Source organism: Hemiscyllium ocellatum, chromosome 17, assembly GCF_020745735.1.
Source record: "Hemiscyllium ocellatum isolate sHemOce1 chromosome 17, sHemOce1.pat.X.cur, whole genome shotgun sequence".
In the NCBI taxonomy this organism is placed as follows: domain Eukaryota; kingdom Metazoa; phylum Chordata; class Chondrichthyes; order Orectolobiformes; family Hemiscylliidae; genus Hemiscyllium; species Hemiscyllium ocellatum.
In genome coordinates, this window is record NC_083417.1 from 898,716 (window position 1) to 916,228 (window position 17,513).

The 17,513-nt window shown below is 44.6% G+C and overlaps 1 protein-coding gene across 3 annotated transcripts in view; it reads right to left on the reverse strand.

The window, feature by feature from the left end:
* Positions 1–8,718, reverse strand: part of fbxo31 (F-box protein 31) — a 68,388-nt gene extending 59,670 nt beyond the window's left edge. Inside the window, exons 1-3 of one of the 3 annotated variants that reach the window (XM_060837536.1) lie at positions 8,387–8,718; positions 7,892–7,963; positions 2,430–2,516 (exon numbers count right to left, since the gene is read on the reverse strand). In XM_060837536.1, the coding sequence (XP_060693519.1) occupies positions 2,430–2,516; positions 7,892–7,963; positions 8,387–8,633 (406 nt within the window). In that variant the 5' untranslated portion in view covers positions 8,634–8,718. Of the gene's footprint in view, positions 1–2,429; positions 2,517–7,891; positions 7,964–8,386 lie in introns of those variants that run through there. The other 2 variants (XM_060837534.1, XM_060837535.1) reach the window with 2 other exon arrangements.
* Between the last annotated feature and the right edge of the window lie 8,795 nt (positions 8,719–17,513).

Here is a 17,513-nt window from a genome sequence, read left to right on the forward strand (position 1 = left end):
GTCATTTTTATAAATGACTTAGACGCAGATATAGGTGGATGGATTAGTAAATTTGTAGATGACACTACAGTCGGTGGAGTAGTGGACAGTTTGGAAAAATGTTACAGGTTGCAGGGGGATTAGGACAAACTGCAGAATTGAGCTGAGAGCTGGCAAATGGAGTTCAATGCAGCTAAATGGGAGGTGATGCACTTTGGGAAGAATAACAGGAAAGCAGAGTACTGAGTCAATGGAAAGATTCTTTGTAGTGTGGATGTGCAGAGGGATCCTGGAGTCCATGTACGTAGATCCCTGAAAGTTGCCACCCAGGTTGATCGTGCTGTTAAGGTGGCATATAGTGTGTTAGGTTTCATTTGTAGAGGGATTGAGTTCTGGAGCTGCAATATTATGCTGCAACTGTACAAAACGCTACTGCAGCCACACTTAGAATATTGTGCATAGTTCTGGTCGCCATATTTCAGGAAGGATGTGGGAGCATTGGAAAAGGTGCAGAGGAGATTTATCAGGATGTTGCCTGGTCTGGAGGGAAGGTCTTATGAGGAAAGGCCGAGAGACTTGGGTTTGTTCTCATTGGAAAGAAGGCAGCTAGGAGGGGATTTGATAGAGACATACAAAGTGATCAGAGGATTAGATAAGGTAGACAGTGAAAGACTTTTTCCTCGGATGATGACATCAGCTTGTACGAGGGGGCATAACTACAAATTGAGGGGTGATAGATTTAAGACAGATGTCAGAGGCAGGTTCTTTAGTCAGAGAGTGATAAGGGCGTGGAATGCACTACCTGCTGAAGTAGTCAACTCAGCCACATTAGGGAGATTTAAACAACCCTTGGATAAGCACATGGATGATTTTGGGACAGTGCAGGGGAATAGTTCACAGGTCGGCGCAACATCGAAAACCGAAGGGCCTGTTCTGCGCTGTATTGTTCTATGTTCTAGCACCTGTCGTGATGGGCAATTTAGAATGGCCAATTCACGTGACCTGCACCTCTTTGGACTGTGGGAGGAAACCGGAGCACCCAGAGGAAACCCACACAGACATGGGGTGAATGTGCAAACTCCACGCAGAAGCCACCCGAGGCTGGAATCGAACCTGGATCCCTGGCGCTGCGAGGCAGCAGTGCTAACCACTGAGCCACCATGCCACCCTTTTTTGAAGCAGAGCTTTGAGTATCCCACTAACCATCTAGGTCGGGCTACCCCACCATACAGAAAATCTATGGTAATGCATCCAAATTCCATTCTGCCAACGTGCCTGACAGTGAGTAGTTTCTGCTCCATGAGTGCGAGCATTCTGGAGTCATTTGTCTTTACATCAACAGATACTATGGAATAATGTTGAAGCTTAAACCATCAGATTGTACGGTAATATTTCACAAATTGCACTGCAATACAGGCAAGAGATCAATGTTCTCAGGCACACTAAAATATTAAATGTCACGCATTGAAATAAAAAGGATGGACAGAAAGAAAACTGAGAAAATGTTGCACCCGACCTTTGATTCTCCAATAATTATTTGATTTTCACCCAGCCAACAGTTTTGATCCTTAGTCTAAATCTTTTACCTCAAGTAATCAGCTACAAGAGTATAGCCTACAACTTTGAATTTTCCTTCAAACCAGATACAAACAGCCTTTGGGACCAGTCCCAAGAGAAATCAAGGGCATCAAAAGGTGGGCAACGAATACAGGCCTAGCCAATAGCACCAAAGTCCCATAAATGAATCAAGGAAACTGTGAATATCTGGGACAACACAATATCCAACTTGCACCTCTTCAATGTTCAATCCACTCCCCACCTTATTCTGAGTTAGCTCCCTGCTGATATCCATCTCATTGAGTCAGTTCAGAACTCTTTGGCCTTTTACCCCAGCATTTGAATTTAGACTGACAGCACTCAGAGGGAAATAATGCTGCATATTAACAGGTAAAATGAACGCACCAAAAACACATGCAGACAATCAGCAGCTCTCAGTAGTGCAGATTGTCAGGTCTTTGCAAGTGGTTTCAGCAGTTTTTCCTTGATCTGGGAGGGTGTGGGGATGGAAATTCATCATGTTACCCCACCCCACTCCCAACTAAAAGCCAGTGATCTTGTTGGGGAAACTGTGTACCTGCTGGAGATGCTCCAATACAGTCCAATAGTTTCAAATGATGTGAAAATGGCCAACTAGACGACACATGGGGGCACTCGGAGAAAGTGAGGACTACAGATGCAGCACACTCTTGATATGGGGGACTTTGTCATCTTGTTACCACACCAGAAATTCCCGCGGGGCAGGAGAATCTTGACATTTCTCTCCTCCACTTTAGTCTTCCAGTTCAAGCCTCCTACTAGCACGGCAGTGAAGAAAGCAGGCACAGGAGACAGACACTTCACTCTCATCATGCAGTGTTCCAGTCATTACATCAAATCAACAGCATACGTACAGCGAGTGTACACATCACGGTGCTCCACGTTTTCGTTGTCAGGAAGCAACTTCACAAATCTTCCTGATTTGAAGCGAGGCTTAATACCTAAATAAACAGGTGAGACCAGGCTTGGAAAGTGTTCCAACAGTGCTCCCAGATCCCCATTTAGCTTACTGACAGTCCTTGTATTCAGGACAATTTTAAAACAAACAACCTGACAAATTCAGTTGGACATGCCAAGATGAAACGTGCCCCGATCACTTAGGATTATTCAATTACACCATTCACATCTTTGGCATTCTACAGCATGATAATGCCAACAGTACAAGATTACTGCAACAATTCCCAAAACTGTTTTGACAGTACCTTACAAACCCACAAATTCTATCACCTGAAGCTCAAGAGCAGTAGATACATGGAAACACCAGCACACCTGCAAGTTCCCCTCCAAATCCTAATTTGGAAATATATTGTTGTTCCTTGAGTGTGGCTAGATCAAAACCCTAGAATGTCTTACCCAACAGCATTGTGGGTGTCCCTGCACTTGAAGGACTTACAGCAGTTTAAGGCAGCAGTTTACCACTACCCTAGGACAATTAAGGATGAGCAATTAATGCCAATTTAACATCCCATGAATCTCAGGAAAACAAATCTCAAGATTGACCTAAACAGATAGGACATGACTCTGGCTTTGGCTACTCTGTTCGATCTATTTAGTTCAGTCCAACCTGTGTGTACAGCAGAATGGATCAGTACAGGAGGATTTGTTCAATCAGACAAGACATTTGGCCTGCAGAAAATCTTGGCCTCATTAGTTGTTGACTAACGTGTATATTATGAAATTTTCACCATGACAGGAGAGGATGCTATGATTTACAAAGTTCCAGGTCCAGCACATACTTAAATACAGAGCAGAACTCCTCTACACTGTGCCATCAAACACTTCAAGGACAGGGACAGTACACCTTTCGATACAAGTTAAACCTTTTTCTACTTTTTTAAACTGAGAGAAAGCCTCCTTAACTCTTAAACTGAAAGTAAAGCTTCCTCTGCACTGTCCCCATCAAAGATTCTTAGGACACATACAGCAAGAGGTCAGAAACTGAGTCAGGCTCCACATATTGTCATAACAATTTGCCTTAGCCATAATTTCTGAAAACAAATCACCAATTGCAAGAGATTTTACTCGTTTTTTTCCAGCAACCGTCCTTCTGACTTCTTTGGTTTTGTCCAGTCTGATGGTGTTCAACCTGCCTGTTTTTCACCGATACTTGACAACAATATACCCATTGACTGAATCACAATTGTTACCGTGCAGAAAGCAGCTATTTGGCCTGTCATGCCTGTCCCAGTTCTTCAAACGAGCATTACCTACCGCCGAACTCCTGTGTTTTTCCCATACAATTGCTCAACATTTCTATCCAAATAACCAGCTAATGCTTCTTGAACCTGCCTCCAGCACATTTACAGGCAATGCATTCCACACCCAATAACTCATTGAGTAAAAAAGATTTTTCCTGACATCACCCTTGCTTCTTTTGTACTTTACTTTAAATCCACATGCTCTAGTTGTTGTTTCTTTATGAGCAGGAACAGCTTCTCTCTATCCACCCAGCTCATGATTCTGAAAACTTTAACAAATTTCTTCACAATTACCTTTCCTCAAAGGAGAACAGTCTCAATGTCTTCAACCCTTCCTCATAATTCAAGTTTCTCACTCCTGAAACCACTCTTGTAAATCATTTCTATACTCTTTCCAATGCATTCAAATCTTTCCTAAAATGTGGCAAATATTCCAGCTGAGGTCTAAGTATCTTATACAAGCTCAACAGCACTCTTTGCTCTTGTACTCTATGTTTCTGTTAATAAAGCCAAGGACAGCGTACACTTATTTTTAAGCTGCTTCTCTGAGAATGTGTACAAGGTATAAGCAAGTAGGGAGAGAGTTAAGCTCAGAGTTTTACACAACTCAGATCAGATAAGAACTTGCATTTAACAATGAGGTGCTGGAGGCAAGGGTACTGGGTTAACAAGGTGGAAAAGCATTTATTATGTAGAGCCATTTAACAATATTGGAAGCATTTAATGTGTAAGGTCAGTTTAACAAGGTATGTGAGACCAGTTAAGGTTAAGAACATTCATTGTGTAACAGCAGATGGCTTAATCTTTACTATTGACACTCGCTGATTGTAATGGTCACCCAATTAATATGTATGTTGACTTATCTGAATACTCCTCCCTCTAAAATGCCTATATAATTCGTTAAGAAACTGTTCTTCCAGAGAAGACCGTGAACTCCTGTCTCTGTGCACATGGGCGATCATTCTCTCTCCCTCCAGGGCCCGGAATAAAGATGAAGGTAAAACTATACTGTGTCTCTGAGCGTTTTGCTTCGACTGAAGGTTAACATCTCCACCTGTCCTGCCAAATTCAATGATCTGTGCACATATACATCCAGATCCCTGCATCCCCTTTGGAATTGTATCCATGATTTTATCTTTTGATGTTCATTTTATGAAGATAAAGTACAACATCTCACACTTCTCTGCACTGAACCTCATCTGCTACCTATTGACCCACTTTAACACTAGTCAGGCAGGAGGAAAATTGACATTTTGGGCAAAAGCCAGTTACACCACTCCCCACCTCTTCCTCCGCTACATTGATGACTGCATCGGCGCCACCTTGTGCTCCCACGAGAAGGTTAAGTAGTTCATCACCAACACATTCCACCCTGACCTTAAATTCACCAGGACCATCTTTGACACCTCCCTCCCCTTCCTGGACCTCTCCATCTCCATCAATGACGATGAACTGAACACTAACATTGTTTTTTTTTTACAAACCCACCAACTCCCACAACTACCTACCTGGATTACACACCTCTTCCCATCTTACCTCCTGCAAAAATTCCCAATTCCTCCGCCTCTGCCATATCTGCTCCCAGGAGGACCAATTCACGACATGAAAGGAGGCGGCCATCTGGTGAGTAAAGACCATAATTTCCCTTCCCACGTGGTTGAAGATGCCCTCCAACATATCTCATCCACTTCCCACACCTCCGCCTGCAACAAGGACAGAAATCCCCCGGTCCTCACCTTCCACCCTACCAACCACTGCATAAACCACATCATCCACCGACATTTCCGCCACCTACAAATGGATCCATCAGCAGGGATATATTTCCCTCCCCACCCCTTACCGCAAAGGCAGTTTCCCCCATGACTACCTGGTCAGGTCCACGTCCCCCAACAACCCACCCTCCCCTCCTGGCACCTTCCTCTGCCACCAGAGGAATTGCAAAATCTGTGCCCACACCTCCCCCCTCACCTCCATCCAAGGCCCAAAAGGAGCCTTCCAAATCCATCAAAGTTTCACCTGCACACCCACCAATGTCATTTATTGTATCCGTTGCTCCCGATGAGGTCTCCTTTACATTGGGGAGACTGGAAGTCTTCTTGCAGAGTGCTTCAGGGAACATCTCCAGGACACCCGCACCAATCAACTTCACCACCCCATGGCCAACATTTCAACTCCCCCTCCCACTCTGCCGAGGACATGCAGGTCCTGGGCCTCCTTCACCGCCGCTCCCTCACCACCTGACGCCTGGAGGAAGAATGCTTCATTTTCCACCTTGGAAGACTTCTACCCCAGAGCATCAATGTGGACTTCACCCAGTTTCCTCATTTCCCTTCCCCTCCCACCTTACCCCAGTAGCAACCTGCCAGCTCAGCACCATCCACATGACCTGTCCTATCTGCCAATCTTCCTTCCCACCTATCTGCTCCACCCTCCTCTCTGACCCATCACCTTCATCCCCACCTCCATCCACCTATTGTACTGTTGACTCCCTTCGCCCCAGCCCCCTTCCATTTATCTCTCCACCCCAGAGGCTCTCTGCCTCATTCCCAATGAAGGGCTTTTGCCCAAAACATCGATTTTCCTGCTCCTTTGATGCTGCCTGACCTGCTGTGTTTTTCCAGCACCACTCTAATCTAGACTCTGATCTCTAGCATCTGCAGTCCTCACTTTCACCCACTTCACAACTTGTCAATGACCTTTTGGAGTTCTAAATTGTCCTCTTCACATTTACAATTCTTCCAATGTCGTCATCTGCAAACTTTGAAATTGCTCCCTGCACAGCAAGATCCAAATCACTAACCTATCAAGAAAAGCAAAGTCCCAATACCGACCTCTGAGGAACGCCACTAAATATCTATCCCCAGGTGAAAACTATCCATGAAACATCATTGCATCACTCAGCCAATTTGTATATCAATATCACTACTGCCTTTTATACCATGAGTGAAAACTTTCCTCAATGCAGCACTGTATCAAATGCCTTTTAGAAATTCAGGTGTGCAAGTATTGTCAGCATTACCCTTCAGTCCGTTACCTCTTCAAAAAACTCCAGAAACGTAGTGAAATATAATTTCCCCATAATTACCCATGAATTTCATCTGGCCCCAATCTTGCCAGTTTTAAGTACCAACAGAGAAAATGCTGGAAAATCTCAGCAGGTCTGGCAGCATCTGGAAGGAGAGAAAAGAGCTGATGTTGCGGGTCTAACTGACCCTTTGTCAAAGTAAAGAAAGCTTTGACAAAGTGTCAGTTATACTCAAAATGTCAGCTCTTTTCTCTCCTTACAGATGCTGCCAGACCTGCTGAGATTTTCCAGCATTTTCTCTTTTGGTTTCAGATTCCAGCACCCGCAGTAATTTGCTTTTATTAAGTACCAACAGTTTGCCCAAAACTTCTGTATTAATTTTTAAAACTTCTAGTGATACAGTTTCCTCCTCTGTCAGTGTAACCTGGACAGCATCCTCTTTTATAAAGAGGGTCTTGGTTATACCCACTGTAATTTCATCAGGCTGTTTTTTTAAAAAGTTTTTTTTAGATTCCCTACAGTGTGAAAACAGGCCCTTTGGCCCAACAAGCCCACACCGACCCTCTGAACAGAAACCCAGCCCGACCCATTTCCCTCTGACTAAAGCAACAAACACTATGGGCAATTTAGCATGGCCAATTCACCTGACCTGCACATCTTTGGTCTGCGAGAAGAAATTGGAGCACCTGGCAGAAACCCACAGTAGAATGTGCAAACTCCACACAGAACGTTGTCAGAGGTTGGAATCGAACCAGTCCCTGGTGCTGTGAGGCAACAGTGCTAACCACTGAGCCATCCTGTGTTACAGCCCACCTGGAGGATTCAGTTTACAGCAACTATAGCTGGAACCTTGTCTCATCTCTGGGAAATTGCACATTCCAACCAATAAAAAGGATACAAGCTCAATGCCCAATAGCTCCATATCAGTGCCCTCATCCAGGAGCAGCAGCCTCCCAGCCTCCTCGTCAGTTCAACCCAGCTCCTCAGCTGGGAAATCCCATATAAGACATCCCAGAACAAATCAAAGGGGCAGCTCCAAACTGTGAGAAATTTGCCGAGAAATCAATGTTTAAGAAAAGATAATGCTACTTACGTTTGATGTACAAATCACGACAGGCGATCCCTACCACCTCCAAACGCCGCTGGTTTTCTGAAACTCCATATTCTACGATAGAAACATTTACTCAGATGTGTCAAAATTGCCTCAAGGTACCCACTTGTTTTCTCACTTATCACCCCAGGTTTCCCCAGCCCATCCCCAACCTCTGTCACCATCCCAACCCGAGCCCTTCACAACCCCCTACAACAGCCCCCTCACAACCCCTACCACATAGTGTGCAGTCACCAACCTGCCTACCCCCCCCCCCCACACACACACACACACACACACACTCACCCCCACCCACCCCTGCCTGGCCCCGACTGTTCGGCCCCTCACAACCCCTACCATAGTGTGCAGTCACCAACCTGCCCACACACACACACACACACACACACACTCACCCACACCCACCCCTGCCTGGCCCCGACTGTTCGGCCCCTCACAACCCCCCCAGTAGCTCTCTCCATCCAGCCCCCGCCCCCTCACCCTGGCGGCAGCGCCTTCTCCAGATGGTGTCCGTGTTGAGGATTTGATGAAATTTCTTGCAGGCGGCAGCCAAGCTGGGCAGGCTCACCCCGGGGAGGAAGCAGAAAATTTCAACCAGCAGCTCGGGGGGAAGGTCCAGGAGATTCCGGGGCCTCCCCGGTCCAGAGGCCGAGGCTCGACCTTCAACACAGGCTGTGGCTGAGGAGGTAGACGGTCCCGGGCCCGTTGCTACTGCCCTCTGCTCCATCACCGGTCGACCTGGGGGAGCGCGCCCGCCTGTAACGCCAATACATCACCGCCACCGTGAGCGTGCATACCCATAGCGCCATTACATCATCACCTCCGGGACTGCGCATGCTCATAGCACCATTACATCATCACCTCCAGGACCGCGCATGCCCGGAACCCCATCACATCATCACCTCCAGGACAGCGCCTACCCGTAGCGCCATTACATCATCACCTCCAGGACCGCGCTTGCCCGTAGCGCCATTACATCATCACTTCCAGGACCGCGCATGCCCTTAGCGCCATTACATCATGACCTCCAGGACCGCGCATGCCCATTACGTTATAACCTCCGTGAGCGCGCACGGCCTTGGTGCCGTTACGTCATCGCCTCCGTGAGTGCGCATGTCCGTAACATCATATATCATTGGAACCGTACGATGAGGTGAGTCATTGCGCAAACTCGGAGTGGTTCCCGCTCTTTTTCTGGTGTTGTCCTCATGAGCAGCTGAAGTGTGTCTGCTTCATGCTTTATGTAATGCTGCACCTACAGAGATAGTGCAGATGATTAAGAACATCGAAGGGGATGTAGGCAAGGAGGCAGTACGAAACAAAGGCAACCAAAGAACTGCCAATGCTGAAATTTAGACATTACTCAGCAGGCTTGACAGCGAAAACAGAGTTAATATTTAGGCCCAATGACCCTCGTTCAGGATGACGGTACTGTTTAACTGGAAAAATATGATGATGCCTGTCCCTTCGTGAAAGAATGGCCATTCCAAACAGTCCTTAGAGCCAAATGAGATGTATCTGAGGGAAGCAATAAAATAACATTGTGGAGACACACGTTCAATTTTCAGTTCTCTTTCTTTACTACGCTGTAGAGAATTGAACAAAACTCTACCATACACGTTAGACCCTTTTCCAAAACTACAGACTATAAGTCAATTTAAACTCCTTACAGAATATCTGTCAGAAACAATAATTCCATGGAATATTAACAATTACTTGGATAAAATGTGGATTAAGTAAAGCCACTTTGTCAAAGGAATGACCTGGAGATGCTGTGTTGAACTAGGGTGGACAAAGTCAGAAATCACACTACAGCAGTTATAGTCCAACAGGTTAATTTAAAGTGACAAGCTTTCAGAGTGCTGCTCCTTTGTCGGGTGATAGTTTGAGTCAAATGTTGACAATCTGAATAACAAGTCTTTGCAGGTAATCATGATTTGGAGATACCGGTGTTGGACTGGCATGTACAAAGTTAAAATCACACAACGCCAGGTTATAGTCCAGCAGGTTTAATTGGAAGCACTAGTTTTCACAGTGCTGCTCCTTCATCAGGTGGTTGTGGAGTACATGATTCTAAGACACAGAATTTATAGCAGAAGTTTACAGTGTGATGTAACTGAAATTAAACATTGAAAAATACTTGGATTGTTTAAGTCTCTCATCTGTTAGAATGACCATGTTAGTTTCACTTCTTTCATATGTAAATTGCAAAACTGTTTTTAAAATTACATTCTCAAGTGAAGTTTAACAATTAGTGTCAGTCCAGATAATGTATTGAAGGTGTTAGCCCCCTGTGTGCTGCTGAAAATGTGTTGCTGGAAAAGCGCAGCAGGTCAGGCAGCATCCAAGGAGCAGGAGATTTGATGTTTCGAGCATAAGCCCTTCTTCAAGAATTCATGAAGAAGGGCTTATGCCCAAAACGTCCAATCTCCTGCTCCTTGGATGCTGCCTGACCTGCTGCGCTTTTCCAGCAACACATTTTCAGCTCTGATCTCCAGCATCTGCAGACCTCACTTTCTCCCCTGTGTGCTGCTGTCTGTACCGTAATGCTTAGACTGATTCTAATCTTTAAAAAAATGAATTAATAGAATCTTACATGGATCCATGCAGTTTTTGAGCGAAGTAAAATGTAACTCTGCAAGTCCAAATTCACCCCACAAACGTATATGTGTATGTGGGTTTGTGTGTGTGTGTGTGTTTGGGGGGGGGGGAGGGGGGAGTTGTGATGTCTGTTAGAGTATATGTGTGAGTGTAAAGGGGTGTATGTCTGTGAGAGGGTGCATGTGGGAGTGAGTGTGTCTGTCTGTGTGTAGGAATGCCTGTGTGTGTATGGGAGTGTCTGTGTGTTTGTATAGTGCAATGGGGTCACCTGTACTGTGTGATGAACCCAAGGTCCCGGTTGAGGCCATCCCTATGAGTACCGCACTTGGTTATCAGCCTCTGCTTGGCCACTTTTTCTGCTGCCTCTCCTGAAGTCCGCTTTGGAGGATGGTCACCCGAAGGTCCGAAGTCGAATGTCCCAGGATCAAACCCGGAGTTCGATCCCACTATCAAACTCAGCATGGAATACTCTCTACCATCTGTCTCATTCTTGGACACATGCATCTCCACCAAGAATGGGCACCTCAGCACCTCACTCTACTGCAAACCCACGGATAACCTCACAATGCTACACTTATCCAGCTTCCACCCAAAACATTTTGAAACAGCCATCCCCTATGGACAAACCCTATGCGTACAGGATCTGTTCAGATGAGGAACATGATGGGCACCTGGAAGTACTCATAAGAACGGGGTACAATGCTCAACTCATCGACTGCCAGTTCCAACGTGCCACAGCAAGGAACCATAATGACCTCCTCAGGAGACAGACACATGCTGCAACCGACAGGGTACCCTTCGTTGTCCAGTACTTCTCAGGAGCCGAAAAACTACGCCATGTTCTTCATGCCTGCAACACATTATCAATGAGGATGAGCACCTCGCCAAGACCTTCCCCATACTTCCACTGTTTGCCTTTAAACAACCACCAAACATCAAACAGATCATTGTTCATAGCAAACTGTCTGGCTTTCAGGACAACTCCATGCAACCCTGTCATGGTAGACGCTGCAAGACATTTCCCGGATTCCATTACGCGTGGGGACACCTCCCACCATGTACATGGCAGGTACTCAGCCAACGTTGTCTATCTCATACACTACAGGCAAAGATGCCCTGAGGCATGGTACATTGGTGAAATTGAGCAAAGGCTACGGCAATGGATGAATGAGCATCGCACAACAATCAACAGACAGGAGTGTTCCCTCCAAGTTGGAGAACACTTCAGCAGTCCAAGACATTCGACCGCAGACCTTCGGGTGACCATCCTCCAAAGGCAGACTTCGGGACAGGCAGCAGCGAAAAGTGGCTGAGCAGAGGCTGATAGCTAAGTTCAGTACCCATAGGGATGGCCTCAACTGGGACCTAGGGTTCATGTCACACTACAGGTGACCCCATTGCACTATACACACTCACAGACACTCCCACACAGACACACACTCCCACATGCACCCTCTAACAGACTTAGAGTCCTTTACACTCACACACACATATCCTCTCTCTCTCACAGACACTCACAACCCCCCACCGCACGCACACACCCACCCACATGCACGCATACACATATACGTTTGTGGGGTGAATTTGTACTTGCAGTTCCATTTTACTTCACACAAAGACTGCATGTAAGATTCTGTTAATTCATTTTTTAGATTAGAATCAGTCTAAACATTATGGCACAGACAGCAGCACACAGGGGCCTACCATTTTCAATACATTATCTGGGCTGACACCAATTGTTACAGTTAACCTGAGAAAGTAACTTTGAAGAAAAGGTTTTGCAATTTACATATGAAAGAAGTGAAACTAATATGATCATTCTCACAGATTGACAAACAATTCAGGTATTTTTCAATGTTTAATTTCAGTTACATCACACTGTAAACTTTTGCTATCAATTCTGTGTCTTAGAATCATGTACTCCACAACCACCTGATAAAGGAACAGCACTCCGAAAGCTAGTGCTTCCAATTAAACTTGTTGGACTATAACCTGGTGTTGTGTGATTTTTAACTTTGCCAGTAATCAAGAGTGACAATAGATTAATACAAACGGTGTGAGTAAAGTGTCAACAGCTGACTAACAAGTGAAGGAATGACATATGAACTGAATAATTACAGCAAAGTTATAATTCCAAGTAAACAGACGTAAGATGGTATTAGAGACCAAACAAATGGCTGGAATAATATGAGTTGCAGGCGAGGATCTGACCAAAGTAGGAAGTAATCAAAAACTACAAACTAATAAGTTAGGTAATCATAAGTAATCAAGATAATGATGTAAAAACAGAACAATAAGGAAGTTTTTACAAACACAGAATGGTATGGTGGGATTACATGTGGTGCGACATGAACCCAAAGTTAGAATTCAGGCTGTCCTCATTTGTGCAGAATTTGACTATCAGTTTCTGCTCGGCAATTTTGCATTGTTCGGCATCTGGAAGGCCACCTTGTAGGACGCTTACCTGAAGATCGGAGACTTAATGTCCTTGACTGCTGAAGTGTTCCCTGACTGGGAGAGATGCCTGGTAATTATTGTGCATTGTCAGTTTATACGTTGTCGTAGCGTCTGCATGGTCTCACCGATATACCATTCCTTGGGGCATCCTTTCCTGCAGCGTATGAGCTGGACAACATTAGCCGAGTCACATGAGTATGTATCATGTATCTGATGGGTGCTGTACCCACATGTCGATGATCTGACATGTCTTGCAGAAGTTGCTGTGGCAGTGATGTGTGGTATCGTGGTTGCCGTTCTCCTGAAGGCTGGAAGTTTGCTACAAATGATGGTCTGTTTGAGGTTAGGCAGATGTTTGAAGACTAGTACTGGATGTATAGTCATGAAAAGACTATAGATCGCAAACCCACTCAAGCCAACCTACAACACAGATTATGCTGAGAGAGACTCTGACTTCACATCTCTCACACGCTTCTCAACTATTTTGTACACCAGCTTTGTAACAGATATCACGACCTTGACACCAAGATAGAGTCCATATTCCCAGCTCACGCTCAGGACACAGCGGACCAGCTATGAGATACTGCCATGCAGATAAGACAATGGAACACTACCACCTACATGCAGACCAAGAACAGGAAACTTCAGAAACTTGGCACCACCAAGCATCTGCTATGTGTTTATCCACTCACTGAACTTGTCTAAAGCACTCTTACACCTTTTTGCATCCTCCTCCCACCTCTCAATTCTGCCCAATTTTACATCACTAGCAAACTTGGAAATGTGGCATTTGGTTCTCTTATCCAGGTCCTTTACATATATAGTGAATAGGTGGGGACCAAGCACTGGTTTTTTGGCACTGCCTGCCAAAATTTCCCATTCTGTATTTTCTGTCTGTTATCTAATTCTCTTTCCATACTAATATATTATTCCCTATCCCATATGCTTTAACTTTGTCCACTAACCTCTTTTCAGGGGCCTTCTGAAAATCCAAATATACCACCTGGTAAATAATCCTATCCATTGATTCAATAGATAGACCAAAAATAATATTAGTCAGTAAACGTTTCTTTTTATTAATTCATAGAATGAGGGTGTTGCAGGGTAGGTCAGCATTTATTGCCCATCCAAGAGGGCAGTTAACAGTCAACCACATTGCTGTGGGTACGAAGTCAAATGTAGGCCATACCAGGTAAATATGGCAATTTCCTTCTCTAAAGAACATTAGCGAATCAGGTGGGTTTTTCTGACAATTGACAATGGATTTATAGTCACCATTAGACTCTTAATTCCAGTGCCAGAGTCATGAGTATCTCTGAGCGGTTACAGGGCATCCTGAAATGAGAGAGTAAATAGACAGAAGTCATTGTCCATATTGGCAGAAATGACTTGGGTAGGAAGAATGAGAAGATCCTGCAATGACAATTCAGAGAGTTAGGTAGTAAACTAAAAATCAGGAGTTCCAGGTAGTAATTTTAAGATTACTCCCCATGCCACGTACTACTGAGGCTAGGAACAGAGATAGAGTCTAATTGAGCAGGTGGCTAAAGAGCTGATTTGGGGAGGACTTCAGATATGTGGATTGTTGGGATGTCTTCTAGGGAAGGTGGGACCTATACAAGCAGGACAGGTTTCACCTGAACTGGAGGGGCACCATTATCCTGGAAGGGAAGTTTGATAATGCCACTTGGGAGGGTTTAAATCAGTGTGGCAATGGGGGGATGGGAACCAGAGCAGCAGGTCAGTAAGCATAGAGTCAATAAGCAAGGAAACAGACCCTTAGCTCCAACTCATCCATGCTGACCAAGTTTCCCAAACTAAACCAGTCCCACTTGCCTGTGATTGGCCCATATCCCTCTAAACCTTACCTATTCATGTACTTGTCCAAATTTCTTTTAAATGTTGTAACTGCATCTGCATCTAGCACTTCTTCTAGTAGTTCATTCCACAATCTCTGTCTATGAAAAACTTGCCTCTCAAATCTCTTTTAATTCTTTCTCCTCTCACCTTAAAAGTACTCTCTCTAGTTTTGAACTTGCCTGCCTTAGGGAAAAGACCACTGTTATTCACTTTATCTATGCCCCTCATGATTTTATAAGCCTCTATAAGGTTACCCCTCACTTCCTATACTCCAATGCTTCACTTGACCTGGAGGCAGCGCTCCCAAAGCTTGTGATTTCAAATAAACCTGTTGAACTATGTCTAAATTCTTGAATTAAATAGAATACATATGATAGGGAGTGATGTGTCGTCACTTTAGTGTGTGGTGACTAGCCTGAGCAACCCATGGTGACCACATTAAGGAACTGAGTCTATGGTCCTTGCACTTAAAAACTAAAACACTGCAACACTTCCTGAATCTGATGAGTATATTAGAAAAAAACACATAAACCAAGATAAATGGTTCCACCCAACCTTCCGTGCACACCTGAGGAAGTACGCTCTGGAATTCAACAGGTCATTTCAAGAATTAGAAGTGATGGAACAGATTGCCTTGTTTGTCTCAAGTCCATTCCTTCACATTGACACTGGTGGGTTGGTGAAAGGGAAATTTTTAAACACTTTGATCCCTAAAAGATCCTTTACTATTCCACGGATGCTGCCTGACCTGCTGTGCTTTTCCAGCACCACGCTCTCAATTCTTACAATTCCATGGTTCAGCATAATCGTGAACAGCACCAAATACATACCTACTGTTGGTATAGATATTTGCCCTTTACCATGAGCAGCACAGTAGCATAGTGGTTAACACTGCTGCCTCACAGTGCCATGTACCCAAGTTTTATTTGGTCTCGGGCAACTGTCTGTGGAGTTTCCTCTGGGTGCTCTGGGTTCCTCTCCAAAGATATATATGCAGGTTAGGTGGTGTGGCCGTGCTAAATTGCCCATAGTGTCCAGGGATATGCCGGCTACATGGATTAGCTAATGGGAAATGCTCTATGGAGGGTCGGTGTGGACTTGATGGGCCAAATGGCCTTTCTCCCCTTTTTTCCACTGCTGCCTATTCTGTTTGTGGATTGCCATAGAGTCATAGAATTCTACAGCACAGAGACAGGCCCCTTGGCCCAAACTGGCCCATGCTGACCAAAATGTCCGTCCATGCTAACCCTGTTTCCTTGCACTTGGCCAATATCCTTCTAAACTTTTCTAAGCCATATATTTGTCCAAATCCTTTTTAAATGTTGTTGATGTACCTGCCTCAACCACTTCCATATGTGTACCAGCCTCTTGTGTAAAAAAAGTTGCCCCTTAGGTTCTCTTTTATTCCTTCCCCTCTAACCTTAAACTGATGCCCTTTAGTCCTTGATTCCCCAATCCTAAGAAAAAGACTGAGTGCATTCACCCTTTCCATGGCTTTCATGATCCTTATATAACTCTATAAGGTTCCCCCTCAGTCTCCCATGCTCTAAAGAAAAAAGTCCTAGCTTGTCCACCCTCTCCCTGTAACTCAGACCATTGAGTCCAGGTAACATCCATGTAATTTTCTTCTGTACTGTTTCAAGTTTAATAACATCCTTTGTATAACAAGGTGACCAAAGTGCGCATTCACTAACATCCTATATAACTGCAACATAACTTCCCAACTTCTGCACTGAATGCCCTGACTGTTGAAGGCCAGTGTGCCAAAACCTTTCTTCGCAACCCTGTCTACCTGTGGCTTCACTTTCAGAAACCTGTGAACCTGAACTTCAAGGTCTCTCTGTTCCACTGCACTCCTTAAGGCCCGACTATTTACTCCAGTATTGATTTGACTTTCCAAAATGCAAGACCTCACACTTATCTATATTGAACTCCATTTGCCATTTCTTGGCCCACTTCCCCAGCTGATCAAGGTCCTGCTGCAATTTGTGATAACTTCCTCACTGTCCACAATACTGCCTATTTTAATGTTATCAACACACTTACTAATTATGCCTTGTACATTCTCATCCAAATTATTGATATAGATGACAAACAGTAATGGGTCCAGCACCAACCCCTGAGGCACTCCACTAATCGCAGGCCTCCAATCTGCCAAGCATCCTTCCAGTATTACCTTCTGCTTCCTACTGTCAAGCCATTTTGATTTACAATTTGCCAGCTCACCCTAGATTCCGTGCAATGTAACTTACCAGAGCAGCCTGTTTGGAACCTTTTCAAAGTGGTAGGCCAGAGGATTGAGAACTTTAGGAACCAAGTGCAGATGACTCAGAAGTTAATAGATAGATACATTTGTTTATGAAAATAAATTGACAAAATATGTAAAAACAGCAACAGTTTCTAAGGGTGTATAAAAAGAAAATACCCATGGAAAATACCCTTGGATGATGCAACTGGGGATTAATAACAAAGAACAGGGAAATGGTGCATAATTTAAAACAATTTAGGTTGTAGGTTTGCTCGCTGAGCTGTAGGTTTGATATCCAGATGTTTCATTACCTGGCTAGGTAACATCATCAGTGGCGACCTCCTGTTTTCTATTTATATGTTTGTCCTGGTTGGGGTTCCTGGTGATGTCATTTCCTGTTCGTTTTCTGAGGGAGAGAGGGTTGTGTCTTTTTGTGGCTAG